The sequence below is a fragment of the Carassius auratus genome, unplaced genomic scaffold, assembly GCF_003368295.1.
Source record: "Carassius auratus strain Wakin unplaced genomic scaffold, ASM336829v1 scaf_tig00017060, whole genome shotgun sequence".
NCBI classification, from domain to species: domain Eukaryota; kingdom Metazoa; phylum Chordata; class Actinopteri; order Cypriniformes; family Cyprinidae; genus Carassius; species Carassius auratus.
The window spans coordinates 639720-660310 of record NW_020524735.1 but is presented as its reverse complement, the minus strand read 5'-3'; the positions used below and the strand labels follow the sequence as shown (position 1 = coordinate 660310).

The 20591-nt window shown below is 36.4% G+C and overlaps 2 protein-coding genes across 3 annotated transcripts; one reads left to right on the top strand and one right to left on the bottom strand.

Annotated features, from left to right (window-relative positions):
- Positions 1-798: 798 nt before the first annotated feature.
- LOC113075446 (membrane transport protein XK-like) lies at positions 799-9099 on the bottom strand. The gene is made up of 3 exons (XM_026248164.1): positions 8327-9099; positions 3104-3369; positions 799-2115 (listed from the first exon to the last, which is right to left on the bottom strand). The coding sequence occupies exons 1-3, from the start codon at positions 8674-8676 to the stop codon at positions 1322-1324; spliced, it is 1410 nt and encodes a 469-aa protein (XP_026103949.1). The 5' UTR covers positions 8677-9099; the 3' UTR covers positions 799-1321.
- Positions 8863-20267, top strand: LOC113075447 (ADP-ribosylation factor-like protein 13B). 2 transcript variants are annotated; one of them, XM_026248165.1, is made up of 9 exons: positions 8863-8975; positions 17130-17200; positions 17300-17549; positions 17804-17909; positions 18085-18290; positions 18815-18911; positions 19003-19270; positions 19357-19467; positions 19593-20267. In XM_026248165.1, exons 2-9 carry the CDS (start codon positions 17191-17193, stop codon positions 19652-19654), a joined length of 1110 nt encoding a protein of 369 aa, XP_026103950.1. In that variant the 5' UTR covers positions 8863-8975; positions 17130-17190; the 3' UTR covers positions 19655-20267. The 2 variants fall into 2 exon arrangements, with proteins under 2 accessions (XP_026103950.1, XP_026103953.1); XM_026248168.1 differs by lacking the exon at positions 8863-8975 and adding an exon at positions 16454-16737.
- The last annotated feature ends 324 nt before the right edge of the window (positions 20268-20591 follow it).

Here is a 20591-nt window from a genome sequence, read left to right as displayed (position 1 = left end):
TTATATTATATTTACCATCTGAATTTAACCATGTCATGGCAACTTTCAGACGTAATTATTTCAGCAGGAAAAAATCAGCCGGCTATTTATTATCATGTTTATTATTGTGTCTTTAGCTCCAACAGCAGCGGCGCTTTTTACCCCAAAATACCATACTTTTACATATACTTCCTTTAAACTGTTTCTTCTATTACCTTAAAACTGAAATTCATTAAAAAAAGTCCTTTGTCCCAATTATATTCAATTATTTTAGTGATTCTCATTTGCTACTTAAATCTACAACATAAAAAAACATCAAATATTAGATCAAATTAGAACAGAATCAACTTAGAGCAGCCAGATGTGCTACTCCAAGTTTTTGTGCCATCTAGTGGTTTATGTAGATTTGTACATTATAATTTATGTAATGTAGATATGTAAAGTATTTTTTTTTATTTTGATTTAAAATAGGATCCAGGCATGGATTCACCCTAAAATCTTTATATGAATAGCCAAACACTTTTGTAAAGGCATGCTTTAGTTCAGAATCATGATTATCAGGCACTAATCAGATATTAACTGTGTCTTTATTCATTTATTCCAACTCATTAGTAAAGAGGCACATAATTCAGGCAAAAAAAGAAAAGAAAACACAGACAAAAATATTCCCATACAAAATAAACAAACATCTCTTTTTTTGCAGTGGAAAATTAAGAACATTAGTCTATCCAGACACAACATTACAATCACACAATATTAAGGCAAATGGAAGTTCAGTTGCTAACATTAAAGAAGGCTCTCTATATCTTTAGTTTAAAAAAAAAAAAAAAACAAAAAAAAAAAGCAGAGGACTCTTGAAGCAAACTTAAGAGAAGTTCAGAAGGCTCTTTGGATTGTTGAGTCACAGTTCCCCGGAAATGTTAGTGCAACAGGTGCCTTTTGTCACTCCGATATTGGCACAATTCCCACACACCTGGCCTACAGACTGGCCATGCAGCTTTCTACTGAAAGCTGCTTTTGTAAATCATCACAGTATAACTCAACGGAGGTCGTTTTTTGGTCTTCAATGGCCAACAAAAAGAAATAGTCCAGCACTCTATAATGAATTAATGATGAGCTTCCCTCTCCACATCACCATAATATGGTCATCATGCTCTACACAACATAAAAAACTATTTTTAATGAAGCATCTAGGACCACATAAAATCAATTGTTCCTTCACTAAGGATCATAGATATAGCAGAGTTCATCATTTCAATATAATACTCCTGAGTCAGGATATGTGCAAATATGCCCAGAATGGCCCCAAACGGCGCTACAATAACAGAAAAGAGGATGCTTCTCATGCTGCCTCCATGTTATCATCCACAATATCGGTTTCTTGATCTATCAGGTGGTCAGGAGATGCATGTTCTTGAGGATCAGGTGCAAGGTCTTCAGGTAGCTGTGATTGCTTTTCCTTCCAGCAGCAAGCACAACGTAGACAGTCCTCGACATTGTAGTGGAAAAGTCTGCGGCACGGATGGCAGAACTGATGGAAGATCAGCATGAAGATTACAGCCAGGCTGTAGCACACGATAAGTTGCACCACCAGCAATGGTGTGCAGATGTATTCATAGAAGTCCGACTTGAAGAAGTACCACAAAATGATAAGGGTCACATTCTCCATGAAGCGCAGGGTGTAGTAGACAGCCAAGCTTCTCCAGCGAGGCTGTTTGTCCACAAGGTCGTGGTCAGCCAGGTCCAGCTGCACGGCGGACCAGCAGGAAATATTAATGCAGGCGTAGAGAAACGTGACCATGCAGAGCACCACGGTGGTGCCAAGTTTACTGAAGTTCTTCTCTATATTCTCAGGCAGTGATGCCTTCCTAACCCAGAACTCAACCCATGGCTGGAAAAAGAAGATGAACAGGTTGATCAGTCCCACCAGGACCACCCAGACTCTTAAGGCTGTGCTGAAGAGCACCAAAGTGGTGATCCGTGTGGCGATCTCTAACCCTCGCCAGAGGATCATGCACAGGTAGGCAGTTGGTTTCATTCGCACTTTGTAGTCATCGTACTTGATCTGTATGGCCAGAACACTGCAAACTAAAGCTCCGTATGTGATTGATATCATGGAAATGATCATCAGGGCAACTGTAAACACAAACAGGATGAGCATTAGCATAAAAATATAGAAAATAAAAATAGTATGGAATGCTTTACGATGAGGTTCCATTTGTTTACATCAGTTAGGAAACATGAACTAACAATATGGTCGAACTTCATTTATAGTTATCGTTGTTATAAGTAATATGAATTAACTACTGTAATGAGCTCCTGTGGCTCAGTTGTAGAACATTGCATTACCAGTGCAAAAGGTTGTGGGTTCGATTCCCAGGGAACACACATACTGGTAAAAATACATATATGTACAACCTGAATGCACTAGAAGTTCCTTTGGATAAAAGCATCTGCTAAATGCATAAATGTAAGAATAACCATTTAGGGTTAGTTGCATGTAATTATGGTTATTACTATAGTAAGTACATGTAAAGTATAACATGAAATAAATACTTCTAAAGCATTTATTAATCTTAGATCATGTTAAATTTCAACATTTCCCAATAAATTATTACAATCAAATGTTGTATCTGGAAATATTATATAATGGACCTCAGCTTACAATGAATAGCTGTACTTTTATTAACTAAAGATGAATAAATATTGTAACACATGTAATGCTTATCGTTTGTCAAAAGGAATAGCCCAATTAAAATTTACTCACCTCAGATTTGGAGAAATTTGGCATCACATAATTTGCTCACTAATAAATCCTCTGCAGTGAATGGGGTGCTGTTAGAATGAGATTCCAAACAGCTGAAAAAACATTAGTTGGATTTACTGAGATATTTCTATCTGGTCTTTAGACTCTTATTTTGAAGGTACCCATTCACTCTAGAGGATCCAATGATGAGAAAATGCTCATCTACATCTTGGACGGTCTGAGGACAAGTTCATTTTCATTTTTAATGAAACTATTCCTTTCATGTTTGTGAATGCATTAACTACCTTTATCTAATCTGGGAAAAGTGAAGTGTAAAGTGTTATTACATTTGGTATCGAGTGAAGAATTCAGACTTACGCCGTGTGGGAAGGACATATTTTTCCTGAATGGTGGCATACAGCTGTAGAGTGAGCTGTGGCGTGGAGCCCAGGAAGGCCTGGATGATAGCTGTGCGTTTAAAGGCATTGCGGTGGATGGCTAGTTTGCGCTCTGAATGTCCGATCTCACATTCGAAGGCTGGGCCTAAGCCTCTGCCATGCTTTAGCTTGACCTTTCTTGAAATCGTAACATATGGTTCCTCATTTTTTCCCGTCTGACAGTAAACAACGAGAGCTTCAATGCACCTGAAAGGAAAAAGGAAACAGACAGATACTAAAAGAACTGCTTACAATAGATTTTGAGGATATGGCAACTGATTTATAAACAAAACAAAACTTTTAATTCTAACATGATTGACCAATATGAGCAAACACAACAGACTTTCACTACCATTACATTTGGTTTGCACAAGGTGGCAGCAAAATCTTAAAGATCAAATCATTTCAAACCAGTTTATCAGCTTACACTTTGCTGAAATATGAGTAAGTGTGCTGTCAGTGCTCATTCTAGATGAAAACTTCACAACAGTGGTGTTTGCATTTCGCTCTTGAATAAAGCATTGCCTTTAAACGGCAATCAAATTAACTTTACCACACGAGTGAACATGCTTAACATTATTACACTCACAAAAAACAAGTCACTTCAGCTAAACACTGATGTGAACTGTAGTATCTATAAACAAATAAGATTTTATAAAACTAAGTTCTAAGAGGCCATAGATTATTATTATTTTTTTACTTTCTTGTTTTGTTTTGATCACAACTTAATTATATATTATAAGGGAAAATTGTATCGATGTTACAAGAAAGTTAAGTCTTGATAACGAGAAAACAACTTTTGTTATGTCGAAATCATGGAAAGATTAAGTTGTGATAACGAGAAAACGACTTTTGTAATGTCGAGATCACGAGATAATATTAAGCCGTGATGACAAAAGCAAGAAAGAAAAAAAAGGTAATAATTCATGGCCTCTAAGGACTTTGGTAATAGAAGACATTTGCAACTAAAACAGTTTGTTTACCAACATTGTATTATCTCTTGAGTTCCACATTAGAAAAAAAAATGTTGTACAGGGTTGGAATGACATGAGGGTAAGAAAGAGATCCCAGAGATTAGATTTTTGGGTTGACCATCCATTTATAGGCAATTGACACTCATTGCATGATTATATTGTGTAAGCAGGTTATGTGTCTGTGGGGTTGGTTGGCAATAGGCACTACTCAACTGCTGCATGTAAAGCATCAGATAACAGATCACGTGAGTTTCACTCTCCTCACACTGCCTCCTCACCAAATGACTCTATCACTCATGTCGCCTCAAATCTAACCCAAGCTAGAACTCGAAATGATTATTAATGATTTCCGCTCATTTTAGCACAGAAAAAGTCACAGTGAACACCTCTTTAGCTGTTAAGCGAGAATGATGCTCCAAGCTACAATTTTAACACTTAGCTGCACAGCATAGAAGAGACTGTTCCAGTCTGCACAAGTGGCCATGTTTATTCAAATCCATGTAAATACTGTCTACAATCCAAACACGAATATAATAGGTTTGATTGTCTGTGTTCGTTTAACATGACACCATTTCGGATGAAAAACAAAGAAAAAATATATACCATTGTTTTGAATGGCTTTTTACTGTAAAATACATTCAAAGCACCTAAAAAAAAAAAAAAAAATTGTAAAAAAAAAAAAAAAGAAGCTATTCAAGGCTTGTTATACTTTGGCATAATCTGATGCACAAAATTTTGGCATCTATAGAGTGTGGGTCACTTGTAATCTAATAAAGTGAAAGCTGTCTGCTGCTTTAGATGTTATTCAGAGCTTGGTAAAATGATTACTAAAGACCGTCTTTGGTTTCTGCACATTAACTAAAGGCCCTGTTATTATATAAGGAGATGATGGAGGGGGCTGTTTTGTTCTTGATACTTAATACTTGCCAATGACAAATGCTTTTTTCTATCGGTCTGAAGATACGTCAGGATTCAACATACAACTTTTGTGTTTGCAGCTCAAATGTGGTAAACCACAGACCCTAACAAATGTGCTAAAACCATGTAGAACTGTATGCCAAATATCAACAGGAAAAAACATTCACATAAATCCACAGTCTCTTCAGAAAGAATCATTCTTCATTAGCTCTACTCTCAAGAAATACAATGAGATGATTGCTGTAAACAGGATGATCTGAGTTTAGTAAGATAAGACATTTCCTTATTCATTCGAGAGAATGACTTATGACATGCTGTCAGATATTTATAGAGGTGACCCTGACCCTCATCTTTCCTTCCAGCCTACTGACTGCTTACTGACCTCAGCACAGCACACCAAAGAAGGACTTAGTCCACAAGTCTGACCTGCACTCAGCATTCCTCCAAGTAGTTTTTTTTCTTACTATTTTCTTCAGACTTGATAATACGCAGCAAAACATATGTGTCTTTGAATTTTTATTTGATATGAAGCTTGCAGGTCTGAAGACTCAATGTAAAACCACAAGCTATTTATTTGATATGAAATCATGAGAAACTGCATTTTTAATTTAAACAGCTTAGCAATTTAACATAAGACAACTGTAAATAATTACATAAAAAGCAAGTGCAGTGCACTGCTAGGAGCAGAAATCTGTTGTTTACACCAGCTGTAAGACTTGACATTGATTTCTGCTGTACACTCAACAGCCAGCCTTTGGAGATATTTGCATACTTTCTGACCATGACCTAGATATTATCTGTCCTTGTTTTACCTGCCACATATTCCTAGATAGCTGTATTGTTAAAACGGAGTACAATAACTGATGGTAGACAGAAAAAATGATGGTAGTTGTGTTTATGTGTGGCGACAGACACTCTTAGTTCCCTCAGGGAACTTTTGGTTTTACTCTTGAAACACCTAAACTCCACCTTAATAACACGGAAAACATGTCAAGGTTTGCTCAACAAGACTGAATACATTTTGAAACATGCTTGCAAGAAGCAAGGGGAGTACTGCATCTAAATTATTTTTTGGAAGACAGCCCAACATTTTTCAGTAATGGTTTGAACTCTGAGAATTCTTAATAGCATCGACTTGTGTCATTTCATAATATACTGTAAGAGTCTGGCATTTGGGAAGTGGAAACTTCTAGGAAAAGATCCGCAGTACTTAAAAACTGAACACTTGAAACTGCCATTCAGCAGTTTTCAGCACTCAAAAATAAAAAAATACATCAACTCATTCTTGTTCATTACTTGAGTATTGTGATTTTCCCACTTTTTAGGATAATAGTAAAGACATCAAATTATGAAATAGTACAAATGGCTGGAAATTAATTACTAACCCCAAAAAACAACATACTTACACATAATCCTGTTGTTGATTTTAAACCATACTGAAGGAGCTCTAATTGTCCTTTCAGGTGCTTTTCTTTCACAGTTTGATCCACTCCATTAATTAAAAACATTATTTAAAATACACAAAATTTGATTTTGTAAAGAAATATGTACATAGGAACAATTTATATATGTTATTTGTTTACCCTTTTTTGAGTAAATATATAAATATATATAAATAAATATATGTGGAAAAGCTGGATTCTCAGCAACCATTAATCTAGAAATCATTTTGATATGCTGATGTAGTGCTCAGTAATAATTTATTAGTATCACCAGTGTTCACAAAAGGTCAATGCGCAGAGCTCGCAAATTTTCAAAATCCCTGGTAGTCCCTCAGGCAGGCATTCGTTAGGTTTTGGTAGGCCAAAATGAAATTTAACTAGAATAATAGAATAATACTTAAAAAAAAAGACATCGGTTGAACTTTACTGTGGACAAACCAGCATGATCAGCAACAAACTAGCAGCATATAGCAGTGGTTTTAAACTCCAGTCCGTTCCTCCCCCCGGCCCTGCATATTTTATGTTCCTCTTATCACTTCAGACATTTGTTCCATTTGACCATACGTGCACTGCGAAGTGGACATCACCGGATATTCACCATGATTCTAGTTCGAAGTGAGCGTGAATTACATTCAAAGGTCATTAAAGTGTATTTACAGAGGTATATTATGTCACACTTCTCTAGTAAATTTTGTCTGTGTGTGAAGACACTGCAGGCAACAGCGCAGCGCAAATCTATGCATTAAGGTTCTGAAGTTAAGAAAACTTTAATTGAGTTGTGGGGGCGAGGATTGGATTTGAAAACCACTGGCTGAAAACCGATGTAAATGACACACTAACCTTACGATGCTATAAAATTCACGATACAGATTACACAATACAATTTTCATATATATATATATATACACACACACACACACACACAAAATGAGATTTAGGGCAAATTATAAATTAAATGGTGTTGTTTTATTATTTCTCAGACAAAATGCTGAAACTTACTTGAATGTTAAAACTAACTTGAAATATTAAAACAAATCCCAAATCAAATAAAAGTTATATATCTAAGAGAAATCTCTTCATATAAAAACGCTTTGCCTGTGCTCTAATTAAAATCAGAAGCAACCACTGGATTTGAATTACCATCCAAAAAAGATGCTAAATACATGTTATTTGGATTGTATAATTTCAAAACATGAATCAAAAACGGTCTGATTTTTAGGGTTTGTGAATGACACGCAAATGTCACTCTCTGACAGCAGGTGGCACTAATGCAACAGCAGGTATTTATAGGCTGCTGCCACTTTTAGACGAATCTAATAATGATGCACAGGACATTTATTTCTCCACTGTATACGTTCACTTATGACATAACCGACTGTGTACGCGCATTGTCTGAAACGTGGCTCTCTGTGCGCGTTCTGAATGAGTGCGGCTAGCTTCAAGTGCGCTTGAATGTTTAAATCGGCAAGAGTTAAAAAAAAAGTGCAAACGATCAACTACGATTCATTTAACTCCTACAAGCGAGTGAACAACGCGAATCTATTTAGGAATTGTATATCAATAATCAAGATAGCCCTTGGGGAGGGCGGTGATACATTTTGGTAACGTTAGCCCGACTGGAAAACACAATAGACCCGGAATGTAGGGCTAGCAGTTTTGCAAGTGTGTTCAGTGAACTCGCTTTTATTCTTGGGAATTACTGTGGAAATTATCTACTACAGCTTTTTGTATCCCAGAGTGAAACTGACCTACCATGATTAACATTCACACCTGTGTATTAACATGTTGTGGTCACGTGCCCATAAAGTGTCTTCTCACTCACGCTCATACCTTATAATAGGCCCCATCTGAAGCAGATGCATGAAGAGCACAAAGGGTCGGTCTCTCCCCAAGTCCCGGTGTACGAACGTCAGTGTGAGCTGGGTCAGAACCGAGGGAACCAGTATGAATGTAATCGTTAGTCCCATCCACACAACGTCGTCAGACTTACGGTACGTGCGGCTGAGCATCGAGGCACATATGAACTCCGCGCAGAACAGGACTGTCGCCCACAGCACGCTGAAAGGTGGATGGCTTTTACTGTGGTTGATGACCACGATGCCGTTCTCACTCGGGTTCGCGGCGGACTGCTGCGCCACCACCTCCGTGATGTCATGATCTTTCGGCTTGTTGTTTTCCATCTTCCACTTCTTGTGCGCTTTATAGGGCTCGATCCGCGCAGCATTTATGCCATTGTTCAGTAAACTTCGTCGGTGATTCGGATCTCAAATGAACCGTCTGTGCGCTCCACATTTGGTGAACCCAGCTCCGTACATTACCAAATATGCAGTTCTATCAAGGAAAGTCTTCTGTTGTTTTAAAATATGCTACGTACCCATCTAGACATGAAGATGCCGCCAACTTCGATTAATTGAACTGTCAGATCATTTCCATTTCGCAGAGAGATTTTCAACGGAGCTGTCTCAGATCTTAAAGCCAGGTGTGTCCTGTTTTTATATCTGGTCCTGACATGCAGTGACTGACAGCCTGTACTGTCTCTGGCTGCAGGATTCCCCGGGTCCTAGTGCACATTGATTGTGTTAACCAGAACAGTAGTGTAGTCCTAAAAAACAGATTTACTATATTACCCAGTCGCTTTGTATGTGATTTACTTGAGATTTGAGGTATTTTGAAAACCATAAACATGTACATATAAAATGCTAATTTGTGCACATATATAAAAGGCTGTAAATACTGTATTTTTTTAACAACTGTAAACGACCAAATTCCATATGTGGGCGCAAAGGGAAATTATTACAAACACTAGTTGGTGGTTTAAAGTGAGTTCTGAGTAAAAGTGTACTAATAATTTCGTAAATTGTCTTATGTAGCTGCTATTGGTAACTCTAATGCTGTTACAAATGGTGCGGTTCTTCTTCATAATGCAAGGTCGCAAGAAAATGTTTTGTATTTTTATAGTAAGACTTTTGATAAAAGTTGGGTAAATGTATACTGGGATTGAAACAATGTGACTCGGTAAACCTTGAAATACCAGAACAAAGGCTAACAATGGCTGAATAAAAACAAAAGAATAATGCGGATAATGTGTCATAACTGGCAGAGGTGTGAAAGGCTCATTTCGTAAGAACAATAGGATCATGAATGGGACAGTTTGCTGGCCCAGACATGAGATAATGGCACACAGGAAAGCTTACAGGGGTCATAAATCACTTTTATTCGCTTTTTATTAGCCTTCTCTAAAAAACACAGAAAATGTCTTAGAAAATGTTTCATAAAAATGTAGAAATTATATTATTAAATTTCAAATGAAGTATTAGTAGACTTGTGGCTTTAGCGTCATTGTGTTTCTAAAATCATATCCTAAAGCAACAAAATTTTTTAAACATCTAAAAATGTTTTTTATATTTTTGTTTTCTTGTTTAAGCTTCTATATCTTTATTATCATAACAATCTGAGAAATTCAGATTCTTGAACCGTAAACTGTGAAGTGTCAGCTTTGTGAGCATATACTGAAAATGGGTGGTGACAGGTTAGGGCCTACATATGTAACATTTTTGGATTAAACAAAATTATATGTATTAGGCTACATATCTTACATATGATCTTAGAATAGTTTTATGTCACTGTTTATACAGCAGATTTAATAAGGATGTTGACATCACTCTTGTCTTATCACCTATATGGTGTTTTGTTTTAGTGGATAAGACTTTAGTTCGCAACAAGAATTCAATAGTGGTTCATGCTCAAAATTCAGGAGAACTTTACTTTATTAATTGTATCCTCCATGCAAGGATTATGAGTGTAAATCATTAGTGAAATCTTTTTTTTTTTTTTTTTTTTAAATGTCACTGTCAATGTCACTAACATAGTTTCAAACATCCATGCCAACATTTTAGCAGAAGGTAATGAAAACCATGATCGAATCTTTATTCCACTTTAATTTAATAAAAAGTGCTTTTAATTATTGCCAAATTAAGAATATATATACATGTTTATGAAACTTTATGGCTTCTTCATTTTGTTGAAGGAGTGTTTGTTGTGCATCAAAATAGATCATGCATTTGTATCATCCAGGTACAGAGCAACACGTGGTCAAAGAAGAGATGACAGAACAACATCAGTTTTCATTCATTGCCAGAGGATGACGGTTGTAAAACTTAAAAGGTAACCGAAGAACATGGAAATAAATGATTAAAATTGTTGCTGAAACGCAAGATAAAAATGTATAAATCCTGAATACCATTGTTTCTGCTTAAACCACAATGCAAATACTTTTATATCTTCAGATGTTCAAGAGAAAACTGCTTTTGCTTACCATCTGTCCAGTTGTAAATATTACATCTGTATAGTCAAGGACATAATATCACCAGGCCAATGAGTCTCTGACCGCAGGGGCCTTGAATTGAGTGTCCTGACACCCAAACTACTGCAGGTGTAAAATTGATACACAGACTAACACCACATTAATTTGTAGCAGTGGACATTAGCAAAATATGAAATAAATTAGAAATATTATCTCCTTTAGAGCTTTGATGTTTTATACTAGTCGCACTACAGTGGTGTTGCTTTTAAATACATGTCGAGGTTTTCACAGTTGCAACTATCTTGTACCTCAATTTAGACATTAAAATTCAAGAGAGTGTCTCCATAGTGTCTGGTGCCACAGGGGCCTCACAGGGCCATAAACCACCCTTGCTCTCATCAAATACTCTCATTGCAAACTGCCATTGCCTATGGCAGCCACATGGTAAAACTATCAATAGCCGCATTTCCACTGTCGGGCCAGTGCGAGCCAGGGCTTAAAGCGGGCCGGGCGGGGCTCATAGCCCCGGGCCAGTAGCACCGAGGCCAGAATAGCGCAGGGTTTCCACAGTGGAGCTTGAAGCACCGCTGCACGTCACTAAAACATGCCCTTTACACGCCTCTCAGAACAACGTCATGCAACCTCATGCGGCCGTTTGTTTGCATGCTTTGTTATATATTCAAATTCAAAAGCATCGATACATTGATCATATTGTTTTAATTTATCAGGACTCAAAATTATTCACACATAAATACACTTATTTCTTTTTTATTTATTTATTTTTAACGCTCATGAAAATAGCCTGCTTATTCAGCCGAGTCTATTTCTGTTTATTAGCCACAGTAGCCGTCACATTTAGAATGAATGATAATATCTCTATTTTTGTAAGCTCCCGAACAAAAAACATTATAAGGCTATATTCTTTTATGATAGGCAACGTGAGATAAACTCTCGAGACCAGGCTTGTGACAGATAATATTAAGTTACTTAATAAATACACGACTGATTTCTTCAAGCAGTCATATTTTACCATGTTTACTATGGTAACATGTTTAGCGTGCATATCTTTTTCATCGCTTATAAATATTTCTGCCTTGTTTAGTGATTATAATCCACATCAGATCAAGTTATTTCAAACACTCGCTGCTGACTGAAAGAGAGTTTTGAGCTCGACTTATTTAAAAAAGTGTTTAATGCTGGTGTTAAAGCTGTTATCTTTCTGAAATGATCCGCAGCGCAGACTCTCTATTTTTATAAAAGCTCCCAAACAAAAATCATTATTATATTTTGATGATATGCAACGTGGAGCTAAACTCACGAAACGAGACGACAGATAAAATGTTACTTAATAAATACACGATTGTGATAGAGAATAAGAAGCTGACGTCTGATTTATCCAAGCGGTCATATTTACCATGTTTACCTACTATGGTAACGTTAATGTTTAGCGTGCATAGTCTTTTACATCGCTTATAAATATTTCTGCCTTGTTTAGTGATTATAATCCACATCGGATCACGTTATTTCAAACACATGCTGCTAACTAAGAGTGAGTTTTGAGCTCAACTGATTTTAAAAAGTCTTTAATGCTGGTGTTAAAGCTGTTATCTTTCTGAAATGATCCGCGCTGACGCTCTCCAGACACGGAGAAACTCCGCCTTTGTTCATAACCCCTCCTCTAGCCCCAGCTGGCCCGCTTTGGCCCAAGGATTTCGTCGGGCCGAAAAAACCTGGCCGTTGGCCCCGAGGAAGCCCCGGCGAGGCACGATCAAGCCCCGGAAGTGGCAGTGGAAACGCGACTGGCCCTTGCACGCACTAGCACGCCCGGTCCTAGCTCGATAGTGGAAACACGGCTAAAGGCCTTTTGAAAGCACCTGCATCTCACAATGTTTATAGATTTTTTTTTAAAATCTAATTATCAATCTAGAGATTTAGCATTTCAGTTGAATATGTGTGGAGTGGCACACAGTATGTGCTACTCTGTGTTCTCCCCCTCACAGAATCTAATTGTCCTAAACTGCCTGAACTAGGCATGATCAGTAAACAAATGCATGTGGCCTACACTGACTCAGGTCCACAGTCGTCAAGCTCACAAATGCCCAGTCAATCATAGGATAATGCAGTGATTAGTGAAACACATGAGCTTGTGGAATCTTTGGAGCTTGGATAATGTGGCATGCACAGTTGTGCAGCTTGTGATTCATAGAATCGAGTGTATTAAATGAGCTGCTGTAAGGACATGAGTCATGACACATGGTCACTGAGCTGTTTCCATTTGTGTCATGGCCAGCCGACAAGGGGTTGTATCTGCATTCAAGCTTAATCAGCAGATGAAGAAACTGCCTGCCAGTAATTACTTAATCAGATCAGACTAGAGGGAAGTAAAGAGGATGCTGCTTTTTTGTTTTGACAGTTGCTTTACAGTACATCCGGTTTTAAGTGGTAGAAACTCAATTAATATGCTCTTTCAGAGAATCACTCGAATTGATAGATGTGGACGCATGTCTAAAGTGTTTTTTAATTCTCAACAATACACTGGTAAAAGGAATTTTAGTTCTATATAAAAGATATATAAAAACATAGATTATTGGAGTATGAGAGAAATACCATTTCAGACTTTCTACTACCAAAATGCATGTTACTTACTGTTTCTTTGCAATTATTTGTGAAACTTGCCATTTCTGAGTGAAAACTTGTTTCACCACCAAATATGTTTTAAGTGCAGTCTGAAATGACTAAACAGAAAATTAAATGTCTTGAATTGAACCCCTGGTGGTCAAAAGTATATCATACACCCATGTTCTCAACTGTAATTCAAAAATTCTTGGAAAGTGATTAGAGCAGATAATCTTTCCTTAAGCCTATGTTCAAGTCAATTCAAGTTTATTTGTATAGCACTTTTTACGATACAAGTCATTACAAAGCAACTTTACAGAAAATGAAGTTTCTACAATATTTAGTCACATATTTGTTTATTCAAATTTAGCTGATTTAGATAAAGGTTGAGATTCAGTGCAGTTTTTGTTGTGCTCGGAACAATCTTGTGACAGTGACCGAGATCGATGAAGGCTGTGATGTGGGTTGAGCCCAAAACTACGTTGTTATCATAATTACAATCTCCCTGACATGAATTCAGGACGCAGGAAAGACATGGTAAGATCACTGAAGTTTCACCTCAAATTGACTGTGGTATACTGTGATGCTGTTAAATGTATAACTGACTTTATACAATGGCTCCAAAATATTGGCCACACTTAAAAATAAATGAATTTCACCTGAATTAACAAAATATCAAACCAAGTGCCAATTATTTTAAAGAGTTCTTTTCTTAAACTATTCCATTCAAAATTAAGACAAAAGGTATTTGATGCTAATTACATTACATTTAATTCATAGACTAAAAATGACAATGGGATGGGCTGGTAAAATGTATTTATTAAAAGGAAAAAAAAGTTGGTTTCATTTTTGTTTCAAACGAAACTTTCAGTTTTTGTTTTGATATTTTATCTAATACAAAATATTTTAATATTTTTTTAATAATGTTCATTTGAAATTTAATTAAAAAAATGTCAGACTCCAAGTCATCACACCCATAATGATAACTGTGAGCATAATTATTTATTTATATTATTCACACCCCCCAGTTTTTTAAAAAGTGGATTTTGATTAGCTGTCAATGTTTTTATCTTTCACCAACTGGAAAAAGTTGTTTCAGACAGACTACATCATGTCATTATAGCTGTGATGTGGACTTAACTATTCTCATAGAATTAGAATGAATTAAAACTTTATAGTTATCATTACATCACTGAACAAAGCTTTCTAGTTTTCTGTAATAAAATCAGTATGAAATGAAAGTTGGGAATGTCTTTTTTCCCTATTGTGATGTATGTCTGAGTGAAACCGCTTCTCAAACAAAACAAAACAAAAAATGAAGGGTGGAACTTTATTATGTCCAGGAACCAGTCTTTCTAGTTCCTGTATAATGTCAGCATGAATATTGGTAATGTCTTTTTTCCCTATTGTGATGTATAGTGAAACATTCATGAAAAAAAAGAAAAAATGTAGGGTGGGACTTGATTTTGTCCATCAGGGTTTAATGGATCCTTGTTGTCTGCTAATTGCTGTGACCTCATATGAGTGACCGGTTGGTGAATATGATGGATTATTGGCCAGCTCTTATGCTGCTGATGCATATGTCATCAGAGAAGAGATGCTGTTTCAAGGGGAAGGGGAAGTTAATGTTTTTGATTGAAAGATTGAGGCCACATGCATGAAAAAATTGTGATGTGCATGGATAAATAATTTACAATACTAAAGTATTCCATGAAAAATAAGAATTGCCCATTTTGATTTGATGTTTTACTCCGTGGTTAAGCAGCATCAATAGTCTTCTGAAGATGGAGATTTTAGAAGCATGTACAAGTGAGCCTGCATCGCTTGGATTATATATCTGCCAGTGTTGTGTAAATTGGATGTCATCATGCTATGATGCTCTAGTACATGCCAATATGCATTAGACTGAGCAGTAGACAATATTTCACATTTACCTCAAAGCAGATGTCTATGGACATTTCATACGACTCCTATAACTAAAAGCGAAGTATTTGTTAGGATGTTTACGTAAATTTGGCCTATAATAACCTGGCAGATGTCTACATTTTAGCCCAGATAAAACCATTGAGAAAGGCAGCTGTCACCTGTCTCCCATATGATTGGTTGTAAGCATGTGATGGTGTTCCTTCTAAGCTCCTCCCACACGAGGTGACTGGATTAGAGGAGTAAGCCTGATTAGTTTTTAGCAGACTTGTGCAAAATGTTTCTGGAGAGACGAACAAAAACGCATGGAGTCTGACAAACTACTGTGAGTAATGTATAATAGCTTTTTTCTTCACTGACTATACGTGAACTCTGTATATGTGATATGATGTGCTGTATTACGTCTCTGCATATGTATACTCAGTAATGCGGTTTATGATCACATGTGATCATGCAGTGGACTACACTGAATATTATAGTGGTCTCCAACACTCTGAAACACTCTGAATTATAATCTGTCTGTAGTATAATCCACACTAAAATGTTGATGTCCTCTGTCAGTAGTCAGATATGCAGTTTAGAAGCATAGTTATAGCATCAAGCTGTCAGAAAAAATGTCCACACTTATTTTACGTTTCAAAGTATAGAGAGTAACTGATGGGTGGGCTGCAGGATAAAGGGCTCAAGTGTTCAGAAGCAGAACAGCGTAATTGACTCTGACTATTTTTTTTTTAAGGGTTATGGGACTGAACAGATGTACGTTGATGGACTAAGCACTGAGATCGCAAATCTTCCTTTTCAGGCACCTGCAAATGTAATTTAGACTAGTCTGTGTCTGCACTGGACAGGCAGCTGCTATCTGATTATGACCAGGTTATTTTGCCATGGAAGAGTTTATTCTGCTAGTTGGCTCAAAAACTTTGAACTCTTAAAGCCATAAATATAAATGCTAAATGCTGAAAAATGTTTGCTTATATGCTGATTCTTAAGTATGAAAAGAAGGCTAGAGGTTTTGTTATTTGGCTTTGTTGTAAAATGAAGTGTGTGTATATAACCCTTAAATAATGATAAAAAAAACCCTGATATTATATTTAGCCATAGTGTTTAGTATTTCATTTTCGAGCATTCCAGGTTTTACGGGCTGGGTGTGGGTGTCAGAAATTGAAGTAACTAACGAATCCCCAATTCTTAAGGTTAATGCCTTGCGAGACACAACAGCTGAGGTTTACATGTATTCCAAGGGAATGAGTACAAATGATCGAGCATCCCTGTTATCTGCTCTCAGTTACGAGTTAAGGAGATGTTGGTTCTCTCCCTGGTGCTCTCCTTCTCAGATCAACATGTTCAACCTCATGAGCAATTGCTGTAGCTGGGTCTCCAAACTCCAGCAACCACTGAGGTACCTGTCAGCCATGCAAATCCTGTCCAATTCTGTATGATCTTTTTGTTGTTGTTGCTGATCAGAAGGGGTCAGCCTATTATCAACAAATGCTACATATTAAAGGAAAACGCCACAGTTTTCCCAAATTTCCACTATGTTCTTCCCTCAACTTAGATGAGTTGATATGTACCTCCTTTGTCTCAGTACGTGCACTCAATCGTTGTAGCACGCAGCGCCACTATATAAGCAATCCTTAGGATCCAGACGGGGATAAATTTAGAAGCCACCAAACTCTTGCATGTTTTCCATTTTTAAAGACAGTTACATGAGTAAGTGTTAGAGGGAAAACGGTGGTGTTTTCCTTTAAAAGATCATTTCCACTGAAGTAACCATGTTTTAACATTTTCTAGGAAAATCACGGTTCTAGTAGTTGGCTTGGACAAAGCTGGAAAAACATCTTGTGTCGGTGGGATGTTAAGAGGTAATTTAGGCACAATTTATAAATGGTAAAATATACAAGAGATATATTTGGTAAATTGACTTCAGTTTGTTGAGTTTTAATGTTATGTAACTTATTCAGTGCCCCCTGGAGATCTAGGTCGCACTCATGGATGTGTCCACACTGAATTAAGAGTGGAAAACTACTTGGTTGACATACTGGATATGGGAGGGGCTCCTGAGGCACGGGGGTCCTGGAGAGAGCATTACAGTGAAGCTCACGGCATCGTCTTTGTGGTGGATTCCAGTGATAGACAACGAATGAAAGAGGTCAGAGAAGCTCTGGTGGACTTACTGAAGCATCCAAGAGTAGCTGGAAAACCTCTTCTTGTGTAAGATACCCCTGTTTACAACTGCTATAATTATTAAATCCTCTTTCTGCTGGAAATATATCAGTTTGTTATTTTAAATAATATAATATATTTTTAATACTTTTCTTTAACAATGCTCCAAACTAGTTTTTAAAATCCAGTGTTCTCAAGGTACAAATAGCAGTAATAAACCATCTTCACTGTGTCTTATAGGTGACTATTAGAATTTTGCGTGCAATCCAGCTTATTTTGGCCACCTCTATATCTCATAACAGGCTGGCAAATAAACAGGACAAAATGAATGCTCTTCTGGGAAATGAACTCATTGAAATTCTCTCCCTAGAGAGTCTGGTCAACCAGAGCCGTTCCCTTTGCCACATTGTGAGTACTGTGAAATAATACAAATATTCAATGACATATTCAAAACGTATGATAAGCCTCCAAGAAGACGTAAGGGAACTGATGATATGTCATGTTAAAGTTTATTGCAACATTCTGACAGGTTACCAGTAGTTTGATTTCAATGCATTTTGAGCGGTTTGTTCTTAATCTTCAGGAGCCATGTTCTGCATCAATGGACCTGCGTCGCTGGTCGGACAGAAAGACCCTGCGAGGTCTCAGATGGCTACTGCGAGCTGTGTGCCTGGACTACCCTGACCTCTGTGCCCGTGTGACGAGAGATGGAAGGCGACCATTAGAGCCAGAAGAAAAAGAAAGGAGAGGGAAAACAGAGAAGAGCCGGAACAAGTCTAAAGAGGAAAAGTAAGAGCTGTGTCTGTATAAGATAATATGTATTTACTACCATTCAAAAGTTTGGGATCAGTAAGATTTTTAAATGTTTGTTAAAGAAGTCTCTTATGCTCACCAAGGCTACATTTATTTAATCAAAAATTCAGTTATATTATAAAATATTATTGCACTTTAAAAATAACCATTTCTATTTTAATATATGTTTAAAATGCAATTCTTTTAATTTAAAAGCTGAATTGTTGAAATGTTGATTTGGTGTTCAAGAAACATTTCTTATATTTTTATCAATGTTGATAATAATTGTACTGCTTTTTACATTTTATATAAACTATTATCTTTTTTTTCCCCAGGATTCTATTCAAGAGCATCTATTTAAAAATTTTTTTTTTTTGAAACGCAAAAGTTTTCACTATCACTTTTTCTTATTAACATTTTAATATTCATTCTTTCTTATATCCCAAACTTTTGAACATTTGCAGACATCTTATCTCATTTGTGTACATTTGAAGAATTATGCAACTCATCTTGTCTTGCAGAACACGTACAAGCAAAACCGATATCCGTCAAGAACAGCAAAATGAAATTGTGAGGGAAAATGGTACTCTTCATCCAATCAAAAATATTCTAAATAAGGTTAAATAATCTTTATTTATTTGTTTATTTATTTATTTTTACAAATCTGTACTGTAGATTTAATTTCTTGACTCACCCCTGGCATTTGTAGGAGAACTCTTTAAAAAAGAAAATAAGCAAGAAGAAGAAAGTGAAGGTTAAAATTAGGAAGGACAGTCCAAGCAGAGGAGTAAATAAACAAGAGGTTGAGAAAACCGAAAGAAATAAAGCCGATCATGACCACAACAGCCAGAAAGATAAAGCCAGCAATGCATTACTGCCTCCCAAACAAAGGAAAACGAAACACAAAGCCAAAGTAAAAGAGGAGAACTCTGGTCTACCAGAGTCCCCCAACAGTGAGGTCTCCAAACCCTCTAGAGGTATTGAAACTTAAATGTAATTAAAACTATGAAATACTATATCCTATTTCATTTCATGCTTTTAACCTATTTATTCACATGAAAAGAGGAAATAAAGAGAAAAAAGAAGATGGTTAAAGTGAAACGTAAGAACAAGATAAACACAGAGGAAGTTCCAGCAGCTTATACACAGCCTGTTGATCTTTCAACTACTTTCGGTGAGCATCGGTGACCTCTAAAACACTATTCGGTTTGATCATTGCTGCTCTTGGGGTAAATTTAGACCTTGTGGGAGGAATTTTAAAACTCTATTTAACATTTAAATTGTCTTTTTCATTTATAGACCTTTACCGAAAAGCAATTTTGGCTCTCAAAGCCAGACAGGAACAGGGCGTGGTTTGGTAAAGAAAAAGGAATCGTGGGCGTCATCACACAGAAGAAATGAATGACCTATGAACATGCTGAAGCACTTATGTCTCTTACAAGAACAGAAGTCTGCTCCCAAAATCTGCGAACAGGAGTTCCTGTTTTGTAATTGCTAGAATGTCGTCATCAGTTCTTTTGCAAAGACTCGAGGCAACATTCATAAAAATATTTATACTTTGTATTGTAATTTTATTAAGAGATTGAGAAAGAATTATACTTCAAATGGGGCATCCATTCAAGAAGATCTGTCCTGAAAACCGACTAGCTTTCTTATGAAAAATATATTTTTGTATTACAACTTACTCACATAACCTATAGTATTTGATGAGTCAGTCTGATAGATAAACAGGACGGTTGTATAGTATATTGCATTCACTGTGTTTATTTTTTAATCTGAGATGTTTCAAGTTTGGATAAGACGATTCCTACTTTGTGTGTGTGTGAAATTCTATTTGTATCTTTTTAAAAAGACAATTTGTACTTTTTATATGTTTTTGACTATTTTATATGGAGAAAAAAATGTTTATGGTATACTGATTGTTAAAAATGATTGTCCCTGATGTTTTTCCACCAAATATATGAACAAATAAATCCTGATCAAAACACTGGCAATATATTATAAACCTATTACTTTTGAATTAGAGCTTTTCTTAACCAGTTAGCACTTTAAGCTAGTCAGTCAAGCGGTCCTCTTGCTACCTGCAGGCTAACAGAAAAAACATAATTTAATATTTAATTTGAGCATTTGTCGCATGGGTAATTTAATGTAATTTGTATTACATTTTATTATTATTATTTTATTTTATTTTTTACAAAAATGATAAAGCCATATGAAATAAGATTAAGAATGGCTAAATAGGCTACACAGTGAAGCCATTTTCCTTCAGGTACCAAACAGTAGAGTTGTTGAGTTCGT